General features: G+C 43.9%; 1 protein-coding gene across 2 annotated transcripts in view; it reads right to left on the bottom strand.

The window, feature by feature from the left end:
* Positions 1 to 4,959, bottom strand: part of PIGU (phosphatidylinositol glycan anchor biosynthesis class U) — a 38,247-nt gene extending 33,288 nt beyond the window's left edge. For both annotated transcript variants that reach the window (XM_067554463.1, XM_067554464.1), the window contains exons 1-2: positions 4,790 to 4,959; positions 1,727 to 1,791 (exon numbers count right to left, since the gene is read on the bottom strand). In XM_067554463.1, the coding sequence (XP_067410564.1) occupies positions 1,727 to 1,791; positions 4,790 to 4,919 (195 nt within the window). In that variant the 5' untranslated portion in view covers positions 4,920 to 4,959. The remainder of the gene's footprint in view (positions 1 to 1,726; positions 1,792 to 4,789) is intronic.
* Positions 4,960 to 17,026: the final 12,067 nt, after the last annotated feature.

Below are 17,026 nucleotides of genomic sequence, written 5' to 3'. Positions count from 1 at the left end.
AACAAGAAAAATTGACAGCAGCCCTCTTATCCTGGCACTTCCCCATGCTCCTTCATAGTAGGGAAAGTGGAGGGGTAGAATTAAGAGTTAGACCTTTGGTGTCAGGGATTAACACAGTGGTATAATATACAGATGAGTATGAATTCAACCTTCCCCATGAGAAAACTTTTCTCCTTCTATTTCAGTGCATGAGAGCTGCTTAAATTTCCCTTTTTTTTTTTTTTTTTTTTTGTTATTCTGAACAACTGGACAGTCTCTGTAAGCATGTGAAAATACTATAGTCTAGGGATCTTGTGTTTTAAACAAAAGGATATGGTATTTTCAAACTGAGTACCAGCAATTTGATTCACATGTATATTTGACACTACATACAATTACTTTTTAAGATTAAAAAGAAATAAAATTTAAATTTAAAACAAAAAACAAGAAACCCCTACAACTCAGGCCCCAATCCTGCAAACTCTTAGTACCGTGAGAAGTCCTAATTACATCACTGAGAATACTTACAGCTGTAAGAACTTCACTCAATAGTATTCACAAAATCAGGCCATTGCCCCATGAAAGCAGAGAATTAATCAGTTTACAGAGTATCATTACACTGACGCTGGCACAACCGGTTTATTTCTGAATCCTTCCCCTCCAGCTGACCATAGCACTGACCCTGCAAGCATTTACACTGTGTAACTTTTTACACATACGATCTTTGCTGGTATATCTACACTGCAGCTGGGATGTGCGATTACCAGTGTGGGAAACAGGTTTGCACTAGCTCACCTCGAGCTAGCGTTCTAAAAATAGCCGCATGGAAGTTGTTGCGTGGATGGCATCTTGGACTAGCCGCCCACATCCAAGCCCACCCAATCCGCTGGTCCAAGTTCAGGCAGCTAGCACAAGCTGCTGTCAGTGCTGCAGCATCCACACTGCTATTTTTTGTGTGCTAGTTTGAGCTGAGTTAGCGTGAGTCTACCTGCCCACGCTAGGAATCACGCCTCCCAGCTGCAGTGTAGACATACACCACAAGGCTGCTCACGTGCACAAATTTTCTCATGTGCATAAGCACTTGGACAATGAAGGCCCTCCTCTGGAGGAGCCGAAAGAGCACCAGGATATCAATGATATTACTGCAAAATGTAGAGACATACAGGAGCACACGACCCAATAACCACACCTGTGTTACTAGTGCTAGCATGGATAACAGACAGCACATGCATGATCACTGATAATCCAACTCCGGTAGTTTGATGACTCCTCTGAAGAGAGTCATAAACTGATGTTTGTTTCTTGTCTCGATACACTTTACACCATTAGGTTTAGAAAATGCAAACATTTCTGTCCAGAGCAATTCTGTTCATACTGCCAATAATACCAATATCTGCATTTCTATGATCTCTTTTCTACTAGGAAAATTTGCAGGTGAACAAAATATTTGCTGCTTATGAATTCCCCGGTCTTAATTTTGCATATGCAGTAATAATCACCAGTTACAATGTCAATCAATTGTGCAGCAGCCAGCTGTGCTCTCATGAACAGTACTTTGTAGACTGACTACTGACTGAATATATTTGTTTCACAGACAACCACGATTCTGAAGTTTAAAAATCAAGTCATTTAGTTTTTTAAATTCACACACTACTACACACACACAGCAGGGTATTTAAAGGCATTGTGTAAGTATAAGGTAAGATAAGATAAATTATTATCCTGGAAAAATGAAACGTTCACTTACTTCATGGAAGATATCTCCAGAATAGGGCGAGACCCCCAAATCCAGCAAAGCTAGCCCTTCAACAACTGAAACACAATATCCACATTAGGAGTCTTGTGGACTGGAGACATAGCAAATCTCACAATGGTAGAATTATAGCTTTTAAAATACCTGAGATCATAAGAATTTCACAATGAATCACTGTCTGAACAGATTACACAAAATCATACAAAACTGACACAGCAACTAGAATTAGGTGTCTTCTGATTTATTTCTACTATGCAAATGTCAAAACTGACACCACCTGGTATGATTTAATGATTTGTTTCAGGCAATTAAAATACTACAGTTGGGATATTTTGTAATTAATTGTATACAGAATGTGTCATGTGTCTGATGATAAGGCATGATACTGTCCCTGATTTTCTCACATTGTTTTTCTTCTGAAATAACAGCCACATCCACAGAACTAATATCTAGTCCATGCTGACAAAATGTTCCACTCCCTCGGCAGACATCAAGTCATTGGCAAGTTGTGCATTTTGAATGGAAACTATGTAGTTGTAATGTGAACTACTGTGTTTGACTAGACAGACAACGGAGAGCCCTGAATGTCACTTTTACAGTCCTGAACCAGATGACAAAAATGATTAGATTAATAATTACTATAGGTCAGGCTGGTAGCACTGCCTATTATTAAAAATGCCCAACATTCCCCATTATAAGACACTGTTTCCAGTTACTTACAACTCTGCCAAACTTTAACCATTTGGGATGAAATTTTCATTGATGGGATGTATACCTCAGACTGAATGTTTTGAGGAAATTTCAGCTAAAATGGTTCTGCCATTTCCAAAAGTGGGTCTACTTAAAAATATGTAGTTTTGCCCACATTAAAATATTCTAGTGACCTTTTCTTTCAGAAACTCTGTGTTCTTATCAATAGCTATCAATGATGGTGAAATTTGCCAGCAGAACGGACTTAGTGTCAGGGATATGCCTTTTGCTGAACCATTGAAAATGTGGCCAAGTTATAAGCTTTTGAAAAGTCATAGATCACACATGTTCATTAATGACTTGCTAGAGCTTCACAGCTAAATTCACTGAAGATTCCATCTGCACAGAGCATGCTGCTCCAGCGTGGCATTGAGAACAACCTTCCCTGAAATTGCAGCTCAAGGATGCTGTAGTGTGGGCACTGGAACTGAGACAGTCTGTCCTGTACACTCAATGACCCCTGTGCTGGGCCCAGGACAAGGTGGATAAAAAAATGAAACAAAAATCAATAATTTAAAAAGTATCTGATTTTTTATTTAAAATTAAATATATTTTTACTTATAAAAATAAAGCCAGTTAAAATGAAATGTGAAGATATGACAACATATTAAGGCTTAAACTTACTGTAGTCTTAAAATAATTAAAATTAAAAAAATAATATAAAGCTGTACATGATTGCTGCTGAAGTTTTAAAGAAAGTAAAAAAACTGAATTGGTGGAAGTCACTGGCTAAGCACCTGGAACCAGTTTGGTGAAGTCCTAAATCAGGTTTGGACAGCAGTAGTCTCTTCTGCTGGTACAGAGAGACTATTTTCTTCATTTCAGTTTATTCAATTAGTTCAGTTCAAAGCTTATTTCATCCAATGTTAAGAAGTCAATTGGGAGCTGAAAAAGCAGGAAACCTTGTTTTCTTCTTCCAATAAATAAATCTGAATAAAAAATAGGGGTGAGGGGATGAGATCTACTAGTTGTAAAATCTTGAGGAATACAAGCCCAGACCCACAAAGGATGTTGAGAGCTGAGGTGCCTAACTTTTAGGCACCTAGAAAACCACTGGAAAAGCAGTGGTATCCACAAAGCCTGAGTTAGGTGCTTAGGCTCCGAATGGGAAGAGACAAGTACCTATAGAATGCAATCCACAAAAGCCAGCAAGCTTTGCGGCTCCTTGCCTAGGCTAGCCAATGGGAGATGCCAAAGAGAGGGGTGTGTCTTAAAACCTTCCCAGGGTTAGTCACTTCTTTCTGCTAGTTAGGAATCCCTCTCATGGAGTCAGCTGCCTAAGCCGTTTCTTCCAAGAATGAGACCTGGTCTAATACTACAGAGTTAGGTTAACATAAGGCAACTCTGTAAGTCTACACTACAATATTGCTCCTCAGATATAAGTGGCCCACTACACTGACTTAACTCCATCTCCAGGACAGGCGTAGCGCTTAGGTCGATGCAAGGTCAGTGTAGACGCTACGTTGATTACATCAGACTGGCGGCGGGTCTGTCAGCCCTTGGCATCCATACATTGATGTACCTTAAGTCGACTACATTTTGTAGTGTACACTTGCCGTGAGTTAAGGCAACTGTCACACTCCACACAAAATAGCAGGAGAGGGTGTGGTGCCGGTGCCTACCATGTCACCTTTAGCCCAAGGGTTAGAGCTGAGCACTCACCAGGAATGTGGGAATCCCAGCTTCAACCCTCCTGCCAGAGGGGGAGAAAAGACTTGAATGGAGTCTCCGCTCCCACCTGCAGGAGAGCTCTTAACACTGGGGCAGTCTGAGGTGGGGCTCAAACAGATGCGGTTCCAGACCACGAAGGGAGAACCTGCCAAGCCTCTTTTGGCCACGGACTCGGATGTTACAAGAGGAACCAGGAAACAAGGGCATTTCTCTGAGCTTTCCTGTCCCCCTGACTGCCAGGTTCCTCCGGTCTAAGGGCTTCTACTTCTGGGAAGAGTCTCGGCCTACGGGCTGCTTGCAGCCCGTCTCCACTCCCGTGCCAAGGGCTAACACCCAGCGCAAAGGCGCGCCCGTTTCCAGCTCAAGAGAGCCGCATCTTGGCATCAGCCCCGGGCCACGGGCCTGTCGCGCCGCTTGTCCGCAAAGCGCGGCCCCGTGTTACCCGATGGGGGAGGGAAGGCGCGCGGCCCCTGCAGGCCTCACCGCGGCCGGGGCAGGGTCCCGCAGCCACGGAATTCTTCCGGCCCGATGGAAGCGGGGGAGGGGGGCTGCGCGCAGCGCCGGGCCGATGAGGGAGGGGTGCGGGGGGCCGCTCCCTCACGGCCGGGCTGGGGGCTGCTACCCCGCAGGTCTCACCTCGCTTCCAGGCGTTTAAAGGAGACGCCACCTCGACCCGCTCGGAGATGAACCCGGCCAGGCTGGAGCGGTACAGCACGGCCCGGACCGTCACGGCCACCAGCATCCCCAGCACCAAGGGAGCCGCCATCTTAGCGGGGGGACCACGGCGAACGGCCTCGGCGCGGGATGTAGTTCCTAGCTTGGGCTGCGGAGCGGGCCGCCTATGGGGCAGCTTCGTAGAAAAGACTACTACTCCCAGGATCCTCTGCGACTCAGTCGCCTTCCGCTTCCCGAGACCTCTCGTGTAAACTACGGACAGGGCGTTGGGACAAATCTAGGAGGGATGAGAACTAGTGGCGGGATCCTTCCCGAGCCTAGCAGCACAGATCCCATTGCAGACCCAGTCCCTGCTGTGTAAATGTAACACCTTGGGAAGAGGGCAGCCTTTGCGTGAGCGGGCAGGAGCCCCTCTCCCTCCAGGGGCTTCCAGGGAGAGTGCCCATGGTTCTGCTCCCTTCCAGCCCTCTGCCTCTCCCATTGCTGCTGGTGGGTGGGTGGCTGTCCCCTCTGCCCTGGCCACAACCACTGCTCCCCCTCTCTGGCTAGGGCACCCTCAGATAGGGCGGCCCTGGCTGCCCTGCACAGTTCTGTTCCTTCCTGATGTTCAACAAGCTTCTCAGAGCAATCAGCTTCCAGCGGCCCTCTGTCTGCTCTGACCCTGTTCCCTGCAAGGAGAGCCTGCCTCAGGTGGCGTGAGAGCCCTGACGTGCTGTCTGCATAGGTCTAGAGACAGCCACAGGCTAGGTGCTGTTTAGAGGTCCTAAAAAGAGGGGAAAGCATTGATGTTAGCAAGAGATGAGTGGCTGGTCACACAGAAAAAATCTTTCCACCCTGGGCATGAAAGCTCACTCCAGTAAGGACATGACCTTGTCCTGAGTAGAGGGAAGCAACCTCCTTGGTTGAGACCTGCCAGGCAGCAACCTGAATCTCCATCCAGCTCTTCACTCACTAGTATGTGAGTGTGTCTGGAATTGTGGCCTTTGGGCTGAGAGTTCTGGGAACCACTGTCCAAGATGAGGTGCCATGGTCTGCTCTTCTGGTGCTGGTATGAGTACTGCTAGGCATAGTCCATTGTGCTTCTGTCACACGCACACACACAAGTATTTTGGTCTTTCTTATAAATACACTTGTGTGGGATACCCTCCAGTCTGCAAACCCTCCTGGGTCTCAGTCCTGCTAGTGATAGATTGGTGAAAGTGTTGCAAGTTCTTTCCAGGGGCCTGAAGCATGCTGCATGGGCATCAATTAAAACCTCAACAAGGAAGTGGGAAAGGGAACAACAGTCCATTCCAAAAACTGGGAGGTCTCTCATGCAGAAAATAAATCTCTAAGATAAAAACCTCAATCCCCCTTTTGTAGTTTATGTTTATCCATCAGCTGTTTATAAACAATCTGCCTGTAGGATAAACCTGGGCTGGAAGAGCTTTATGTATTGCTGCTGCTTTGACGACAGATGGCATCATGTCCTTATTCTGCAGACCTTCCATAGATGAGATCTAAGCCACAGCCAGTCACTGTAATCTATTTCATTCCTGTCTATATGTTGCAAGGATAGTATATGGTTTGGAAATTACGTCCTTAGATAATTTCTTTGTTGAATCAAGGTACTCAAGCCTTTTCATATTTGAAAGAAATTATTCCAAGAAGCACAATTTTTATTCAGCTCGCCTCAAAACCCAAGCACAATTACATCCTTCCAGGGATTTAGGATTGGATCTCAGTGTTTGTGAAGTTGGGTACACAGGCGGGTAGTTTGCCGTGGATTAATATATAAGATTTATTTTGTTAAATTAGAGGCCTGTAACTATCACGTGGAACACTCCGATATTTTTCTGGATATTTATTGAGAAAGCTCTTTGGATTATGTTTTCTGGTACTTTTGCCAAAACTAGGAGACCAATCATTTAATCTGGAAAAGAGAATAAGAAGGGATTTAAGTAATCTATTAAAAAACACGAAAGGCAAGGTAAAAATCTCAGTCCATCCATTTTACTCAGATACTAGAAAACAGGGGCATACTTCACATGGTGGCAAATACTGAATCAGTAAAAGAAAATACTTATTTTCATAGCATCCAGTCATCCTGTGGAATTCTCTGTCAAATGCTGTGGCTACATTTGTAAATTTATTTCTGACCACAATATTTGAACTGTAGCTATGCAATCTCAGACCAAGACTGTAGATTTGCAGGGACTTGGGGGGATGGAGAGGGTGAAATGCACTGTTTCTGCACCCCTGCAGTTGTTAAGAAAGGCAGAATGCTTCTGGGACCCAGTCAATAGAGGCAAGATCCTTTAAAAGGGTGCTGCATGTATTTCCCCCCAGCACCAACCTACACAGGCTAATGGATGTAAAAGGTAGATTGTAAGCTTTTTGGTGCCATCTCTTTGTTCTGTGTTTGTACAGCACCTAGCACACACATCTATGATTGGGGCCCCTAGATGCTACCACCATACAAATTAATAATAATAATAATAATTAATATTATGGTAGGCAGGGACCTGCAAATATCTAGCCACTCGTTTGGGGCATGGAGCACTTCTAACTGAGCTAGCCCATCTGCCTTTGTGTGTGGGAAAACCCCATATTCTTTCTGCATGGATGCACAATGGGGAGATGGCTCCCTGCTTTCATTCCCCCTTTTGTGCCCGTACAATGCAGACACACTCTGGCCCTAAAATAATAAGGATTATCCATTCTCATGTTTCAGGGGGAACACACTTTACTCAGTCAGGCAGGAAATGTTCTTCCCAAGGACCAGATGGCTTTGTGTATCATGATGTTAGTAGTAGCAATTTGTAGAGTTTACCTTCTGTTAGCATTGGGTATTGCATGGCCACTGCTGGAAGCAGCATATTGAACTAGATGGCCCCAAGGGCTGATCAGGTCTGGCATATCCTATGATGAATCGGATTTGAGTTACTCTAGGTGATTTATTCATGCAGACATCTGTAAATAGCACACAGAAAATGTCGACTGTTTTGTTTATAGCACTGCAACTTGCTCACATTTGTTAAAAATGTTCCCCTGAGATTTCTGATCAGACTCACATTTGTCCTTTCTAAAACTGATTGCTAACTGAATAACACAATTCTGAACCAGCTTTGTGGATAACAATCACCTAAGAGCCCTACCTTGCTGTATAGCTAGAATATAAGTGTCATGATTAAACCCACTGGGTATGTTGATTTTGACAGCCTCAGATGTGCCATGTGTGCTGCAGCAGAAGCACAGACTGACTTGCCACTGAGAGCCCCTAGGGAATACAAATAACCCAGAGAGGAGCCCATGAGTCAGATAAAAAATCATTCCTTTACCGTATTTTTTGCTTAATTGGAGCACAAAAGTCAACTAGAGATAAAGGTCAAAATAGTAATTCATGACAAATGCAGCAATTACTTCTAGAGTATAAGTTTGCTCAAATACTCCACAAGTAGGAGATCCCAGGCCTAACAAAGTATTACAGTTCTCAAACTAAGGTCACATTTTGAACCTCTGAGGCATTGGTTATCTGGGACAATGCAAGATACAGTACCAGATCCTAAGCATCTGCCTACAGTGTGGCTATGCTTTTCTTTCAACTGAGATGCAAAACCAACATCCTGGTCCCTTACAGTTATTAAAGCCCCATGGTACTTTTTGCAGGACTTTGGGAATTGCCCCAATTTCCTTCCCAGTTGTACATGAAAGAACATCTTCTTCCGCCTTGAAACTCCCTCAGTTGAGGAAGTTATTTTGTGCTTCATCTCCTGAAGAACCTGTTGTGTAGCTTTGCTGGTGCAGAATGTTTGTTACCTAAGAATGTTAAAATATTATTAAAAATGCACATTTTTAGAGTGCCTTTCATCCAAAGATCCCAAAGCGTTTGAGCAGTTTTACAGACTGGCTGGGTATGTACTGAGCTTTTTGTTAAAACATCTCACCATTGCACTCTTCTCAGTGGCTGGACTGCTGGAAGTGCTTACAGATTCAGACAAAGTGCCAGCAGCTGGTCTACATTCGGGCCACTCCTAACTCTACCATCAATTGAAGATGTCAACATAAAGTGCTTGTAGGCAAGGCTGCTCACTGTAACCTGTTTAGGAATGAGTTAGTTAATCTAATCCCTCTAGCCTTGTGTAAACGAGAACACTCTGGGGTTGCCAGCATTAGTGACAGCTTGCCGATAGCCCACCACACAGCCACACACGAGTGTCTGCACAAGGCTTCACAGCACTGATGTGAACACACTGGGCTCTGTTTACACTCAACTTTTTAGCCTTTTGTCTACACTAAAGATTTTTCTCAAAATTTCTGTGTTGCTACCACTAGTGCAGCCCCAATGGCAGTAGCAACAATGGGAGCTGTAGTGTAAATGAATTACCAACAACTGCTGGCATTTCAACTGCAGTGTCCTCTAGCAGGATTAGAAAACAGAGTAATTAAAACACCAGCTACCAGTACACACTGGCACTCCCATCACTGCTCTGCCCTGGAGGAAATGGTAACTTAGAAACGTGTTGTAGAGAAGGCCTTTGTTCTGATCACCATGTCATCCACCACTGTGTTGCCATTTGAACTGAGGACTTAGAGAGAAAAGGCCCTCTGTTATTATTTGGATTGGAGTAGTATCTAAGGGCCTTGTGTAAGGCACTGTACACCCATACAAAAAGGGGCAGTCCCTTTGCCAACCAGCTCACAGTCTTGCACATGGCAGGCAAAGGGTGGGAGAAGGAAAGGATTATCATCCCCATTTTACAGATGGAGAATTGAGCTGCACAGTAATTAAGGGATAGATTTTAAAGACACAAAAGGGAGTTGGGCTCCTACCACCCCATGACTTCCCAGGGGAATTGGGTACCTAATTCTCTGTGCAGTTGAAAACTTCTCCCAAGTGACCTGCCCAAAGTCACACAAGAAGGCAATGCGAGGAACTGAACCCAGAGGTCATGACTTCAGTGCCTTTACCATAAGACTCAAATCAGTAGCCATGCTTTCCATGTTGTCTAATTCTTTTCACTGTTAAGGATCTCTGTTGCTTTGATTTAATCTTGAGAATGGTGTCTTAAAGCAGGGCATGGGGGTTTAGGCAAAGCACATACTGACTGTCCCAAAACTTCATTAACACAGGTTAAGGTTGCCCAGTGGTGCCTCGTGCCCTTCCAGGATGTGGTGTGTGGCTAAAAGTAAACTTCTGAAAACCAGGAAATGAAGAGTTATGATACACCCAGCTCCTTGCAACACAACCTTAACTCTGCCCTCTAGAGCTGGCAATAGGAATAGTCCACCCTGGATTAACAACAGGAGTGGTAGATTCTCAAACCAAGACTGGATGTCTTTCTGGAAGATGCTGTATGCAAACACGGGTTATTAGGAATAACTGGTGGAAAATCTATGGCTTCTCTTATACAGGAAGTCAGACTAAATGATCTAATGGTCTCTTATGGCCTTAAAACATATGTTTCAATAGTAAGGACATATGAGGAAGGACTAAGAGAACGTGCCATTGTGTTATGTTTCACAGATTTGAATTCCGAGATGTATTCACATGCACTCAAACTGCATTTGCTGTGTTAGGCTAGCTGTTCTGGATGGTGGAGGGAATATCTGGAGCACCTTGGCAGAGCTATGACTGTGATATGAAGAGAGGTGTGTGACACATCTATGCCTACGGTAGCCCACTTGAAAATGCCAAGGTCAGGGCAGGCTGCAAAAGAACAGATTCTTCCAGAACTGGTGGGTAACACAGAAGTTAGATTCCCTGGCCAGTCACAAACAGTGCTCCTGATTCCCTACACTGGTTACCAAGAAGCCCCAAAAAAGAAATACACAGCCCCTTTATTGCATTTCAGTCTGTGGCTCCCAATTAACAACTAGGTTCAGTAAAGAGGTAAGTTATTTAAACCTCTATTCCCAATGTGTTCTCCTGATCCCAAAGGGTCAACCACATTACCAGGTCAACGTAAGTTTGGATCTCACCCAAAATACCATGCTGCAAGCCAATCTAAAACTAAAGATTTATTATAAAAGAAAAGAAACAAATGAGAAGAGAAATATTACATTGTCAAAGCAATCAGATGCATACAAATTACTTCAAAGTCCATATAGATCAGATTCTCAGCAGAATTGTGGAGTTTGCAGGCTTGTACAGTTCCTCTGGAGTACATCTTATACTTGGATGGATCTCAATCCTTTGTTTCACAGCTTCAGGTATAAAATAGTTGATCCGGAGGTAAGCAGGAATGAAGACAAGATGGAGATGGTGCAGCTGCATTTTATAGTTTTTGTTTGTCCCAAACGCAGTCACACAGCACATGGGATGGAAAAGCCTAAGAATCCACTGTCCATACGCATGTTCCTACATGTCTTGGTAATTCATAAGGTGCAGCCCCTGCATTCATGAATCTTTCACTGGATTTATTATACATTTGAGTTCCCTTGATGGGCATTAAGCAGGCTTAGTGCTGCTGCCCTCCTGTGTGGGGGGTATCACCCAGAAACACAGCATAGGTTTGAAATACAAATATACCAGACATATTTAGAGCATATCATATGAAACTGATAAAACACAAATGTGCTTATCAATCTTAGCGAATCATGACTTTTCTATCCATACCTTGCATGGCATATCCTATATGATATTTATTGCACTTCTGTAATATCGGTATCAGTAATATTATAAATGGTCATTCCTAATCCAGACAGAATCACAAACTGTGTGCTCAAATTCAGCGGTCAAGTGTGCCTCATTTCAGTGCTGAGTTCTGTAGGTTGTGTCAATGAAGGTGCACATGGATGTCTTCTTGACATGGGGTTTGTCAGCTTTTAGGGCAGGCATGACAGTGAGGGGTACATGGAAGCAGTATCATGTAAAGAATCTTCAGAAAGGATGGTAACATTTGGCAAGTCTGGGACAGTTTGTGTGAAGTGAACTCAATGTTTGGGTGTAGGCCAGGTGCAAGTAGCTTCTGTTTGCTACTGCTCACCTAAACCTGAGTTCAGCCATAGCAAAGAGAAAGCGTTGTCCTTGTGCACTCTGTTCTCAAAGCGTTTGGGAGCATCTGGGAGGGTGAAATGCTAGCGTGTATGTTGGCATCGTCTCTATCTTTAATTAAAGTAAAATTGGAGTCTGCATATGGATCTCAGAGCACTGTAACATGTTGCTCTTCAATCAGAAACTTTGGTTTCAGGGAAATTTCCAAAAGAAGCCCCTGCAGGCAGAAAGCAACTTTTGTGCACAGCCGATGTTCTCTGGAAGCTGCCCAGAGTGGGGCTTGACCTTTCAGTGACCATGTGCAATCCAGGTTCAATGACCGCAGCAGATCATCTTGAGTCACCTAGTTTCTCTGACAATGGATGGCCTGCAAATCCTCTAGCTTTAACAGAGCCCTAGCCTTGCTGCACTTGCACATTTCCCTCTTCTAGGAGCATCAGTTTAGCTCATGACAACAAAATTTACGAACTTACCCTTACTAACTTTTTCAATATTGCTTCCCCAAAGGAGCAGTGCCCTGCACTAGCTGAGCTAAGTCCAGAGCAACCGAGATGAGTTGGGGAGGATTACAGCCATAGGCGGAGCCCCACATGTGTGCAAAATAAAAAGTTAGAAGACCCAGGTGATTTTGTAAACAACTGATTTTTTTAGGTGAAGGGCTCTATCTCAGGAACCCCTAGATAAAATTACCCCAAATTTGGATGACTAACCCTACCCCAGACCCTCACAAAATACAGCAAATTTCAAGACAAACCAAGTTGATATGTGCATTTTAGAACATGTAAAATAGTCAACCTGTAAACAGAAAATGATGATCAACTTGACCTATAGCAGTGCAGCCACTCCAGTATAATAGTGGAAGAATCCTACCAACAGACAAATTTCCTATCAGGATATCATCTCCCCACCACTCACACTTATGTACACAGCACCCCCTTGAATGATATTTTGAGTGTAAGACTCAAATTTCAAACACAGATGCAGGGTTTCAGGCCACAAAGAGGCACTAATATAGCTACACTGATGACTAGGTAATTGCTGTGGAATGGCTGCTAACAATGAGGCTTAATTATCTTAGTGCTGCAAATGAAAGAAAAAGTGGATAATAGATGAAAATGCTCAGGTTTGGATTTCAGGTGCAGAAAGTTCAGGGCTATTCAGATATTCACATGCTTTATAGCATGAGATGTTAGTCACAGCACATATGTATCGGTCTCAAAACAACAGTTAAATATATATATATATATATATATATATATATAAAGTCTTAGGAACATTGTGAGGGCCCCTGTCTCCTCAGTGTTCATAAACTAAATGGTATTGTGATATTGGTCCTGAATCAGGCATTAGGGCAGAACCTGCAGATCTTAAGCACTTGTGAGTTTAGGGCAGGACATCCCAGAATCTGCTAGTCATGGAACAGATTGAGACATTGCCAGGAGTCCAATGGCCGCATTTCACATAAAGTGGAGCAGATTTCAGCTGCCCTCCTTCTCAATGCAAAGGTGAAGACTACTTGTACCAGAATAGAATGAATGTTTTACCTCGATCGTGGCAGGCCACATCTCTGTATAAAAAAGGATGGAAGTCTGCAGATCACATGATAGAACTTAGCTGGCTGCACTTTGGCCACCCCTGAGTTAGACTAACGAGATATGATTGTTTTCTACTCCTGGATGGCCCGTTTTGATCTCCTGTTGACCTTTCCATCCTGTTGTTGCTGGCTCTCCATCATCCCTGCTAACATACTTTGGCTCAGATAAACCAAGATCTGCTCAGTGCAAGATGGGGGGAGGGGGTGTGTGTGACCTGAGGGAGCCAAGTCTGAAGCTTTTCCATCCCTACCCTAATGTAAGTTGTTAATGTATTCTAGACCTGGCACAATCTGGATTCTGGCCAGGACATGGACCTGAAACTGCTTTAGTGGCTTGGATGGGTAATCTCTTCCTTGCATCCTCCAGGGCCTCTCTGCAGCATTTGACACTGTTGGCCAAGAGATGCGGCTCTCTGTCCTGAGAGAGCTGGTGGGATCCACAGTAATGCACTAAAGTTGTCTGAGTCATTCCTTGAGGGACACATGCAATAAGCAGTGATGGGAAACTGCATCTTCACCACAAGACCCCTGACTAATGTTGTCCCACAAGGATCAATTCTCTTTCCAGTCCTTTTTGACAACTACATGCAACCACTAGGTGAACGGGTCAGATGACATGGACCCAACTGCCGGCAATCTGCAAATGACACACAGCTCGGCCTATCCTTCATCACATGTGAGCATACCACAACCACCAGGATGGCCCCATGCTTGGATGAGGTCAGTGTATTGGATGAGGTCATGGATGAAGAACAGATAGTTGAGACTGAACCTACGCAAGGCAGAGGTAATGCTGATGGGCAGAGGGAAGTGCCGGTCATGGTGCAGTCTCCTTTGGCTGAGTGTACATGCCCACAATTGGTCAATTCAGTCCTTAGTTTAAGAATGATCTGAGATTCCTCACTGTTGCTGAGCCGTCACATAGCAGTGTCCATGAGTAACACTTTCTACTGTCTCCAGTTGGCTTAGGAGACGCCATGCCATCGTGCCGGACCAAGACCTGGCCTCACTTACTCATGCCTTCGATATCTCTCCGCTGTCATATACCTCACCGCAAAAGTCGTTAGTGCTTAAGCAACTCCAACTAGTAGAGAACGTTGCAGCACATTTCCTCAGCAACCTGCGCTACCATGAGCACATCACACCTGCCCTCTGCTCCCTACACTGGCTTTTCATAAAATGTCAAAACAAGTTCTGGGTCTTATTTTCAAAGCTCTTCATGGTCTAGGCCCAAGGTACCAAAAGGAGTCTGACGCTCCAGGATGGAGGCCATGGTTAACAACTCCACTCCTGTGGTGTGATGGAACTCTCGATAATCAGGGTAAAGCTCTTCTGTTCTGCAGACAGAACTTCGGTGGGGGAGGGCAGTCTGAGATTGTGGAATGAATTCCCTCAGTAACTATGGACCATTAATCTCTTCCTGGCATCCTCCAGGGCCTCCAGGGCCATTAGCAACCTCCCCCACTTCCACTCCAAATGCTGAGAGAATTTCTTTGACCTTGCCCTCTCTAACATATACACAGAGTAAGAGAGATATTTTAAAAATAAATACAAACAAACAAAAGTCCATACCAAAACAAGATACTCCCTTACACATGCTTCTCCCTTGGGGAGAAGATGAGAAAACAAGTAACATGTGACAGATGTGCTCACATTGCTTAATAAATAATAGAATACAGAGGTCTTATCAACCATGTTCCAGCAGTATATTTCAAAGTGTTTTACAAAGGGGGGTATCATTATCCCCATTTTACAGATAATGGGGATAACGATATCCCTTACTTAGAGAGGCTAAGTGACTTGCCAAAGGTCACTCTTGCACTACTGAATGCACTACTGGAGGGTGATGCTCAGATAGCACAGTGGTGAGTGCAATATAAGAACCTATATACACTATAATAGAATTTACTGCTTAATTCTTTTTTTTTTATTTTAATAGCAAAGTGCCTAAAGACCAATAGGGGTTGGCTCTTAAACCTGCATATAAACATTGTGTGAGCACACCCATTTGTGCAAACAATATGCATGTTTGCAAGCACAAGTGGGCAATTGTATACACACACATGCTGGGTAGTTAAACATTACAGAACCTGGTTTGTGTGTGCAAATGTGGCTCATTGCATGTGAAAGCAGGTGCACACAAAAATGTGACTGCTCTTCTGGAGATCTTTAGATAAGTGTGTACCCTTGCCACATCATTACCTTACAGAATACCGAATATGACAGGTTGTGGTTAGGGGAAGGCCAATGCAAAAGTTGCTGTAAGCTGACTGATGGAGCTTTGAAAATTTCAGCCTTAATTTTTTCCAAGGCATTTTTTTACAGACAGATTATATCACCTTGTTTACAAGGCGCTCTCTTTGTAGATACACAGACTGTTTCAAACAGCACTAAGCTAAAACGCTAGGGCACCTTTAGTGGGCACCAGCAGGATCTACAAGGACCAGTTAATGTGCTGCAGGTCAGTGTGCTTCAGAAATCACACTCCTGTAGTTTGCATTATTGCTCCCTGTAGTCGATTCCCTAGTTACAAACCAGGGAACAGGGATATCACCTATACAAACAAAGTGCACTGGGAAAGGGGTGAAGTCAACACGAATCAAGTAAGCATTTCCTGTGTTTATCTGGTATACAACAGTTTCATTTTCCTTTTTTTTTTTTTTGTATCATGTATGTTTTTTTAATCAGTGTTTATAGGTTAAAATCTAAAATCAGAAGCCCTAAATATATTATTTGTTAAAAGACTCAGTCAGCAGCTGATCCATCCTCTCACTGTCTTCTCTACTTTCATACATCAAACTGCCTTTTGGGCAGCCACATGACAATAGGAAATGAATCCCTAGGTATCGCATATGCTAAGAAATGCAGCTAATCAAGATATATGAGGCTGTGGCTCCCAGTAGGCTTTTCCTAAGTCAGTGTCCTCAGTCGCTCACATATATTGACTAAAAATCAGGAACAAGTACAGTCACAATGCAGCAAAATCAGAAACTCCTGTCAACTTTCCTGGTTGGTTTATCTCCCTCAGAGCTGCTTCTTCAGGCTTTCTGTCTTCAGCACACACGGGCTGCAAAACCAATATCCCAGTCCCTGAGTTTGCAATCAGCCCATGTAATTTAGCTGTAACTGCCATGTGCCTTGGGCAGTCCCTCCATTGTTTGTAGCTATCTTGACTACTTCATGGGGCTTGATTGCTCCTTCTGTGTGGTATGTCTACACTTTGGGCTGGAAGGGTGATTTCCAGCTCCAGGAGACATACTGACTGTGACCCTAAAAGCACCCCAAGACCAGATGGCAAGGAGTTCCCTCCTATGTAGCAGTGAGTCTCAGCTGGCCTGACCATCTCAGTGCACCTCATACAATGTTGTCATAATATTTATCCAATATATGGCATGTAATATATCCTTGGAAAACCAATAACTCACTGATTGTTGATGTACTTGCGTGGTGTGTACAGTTAACCTACAAAGAATTGTATAGATGTGCTGGAACATGTGACTAATGTGTGTTTAAATCAGGCATCTCAGGGGAAGTTGAAAGAAGGACAAAGGAAAGAGGCTGACACCTCAAGCGAGATGTGGCTGAGGACAGTAGGCTATTCATTTGTATTGGAGATTGCAGGAAGAGC

Source organism: Emydura macquarii, unplaced genomic scaffold (genome assembly GCF_026122565.2).
Source record: "Emydura macquarii macquarii isolate MOO-44397 ecotype Brisbane River unplaced genomic scaffold, CSIRO-AGI_Emac_v2 contig_1483, whole genome shotgun sequence".
Classification (NCBI taxonomy): domain Eukaryota; kingdom Metazoa; phylum Chordata; order Testudines; family Chelidae; genus Emydura; species Emydura macquarii.
Note: the sequence above shows the minus strand (reverse complement) of the source record. Positions and strands in the feature narration are given on the sequence as shown.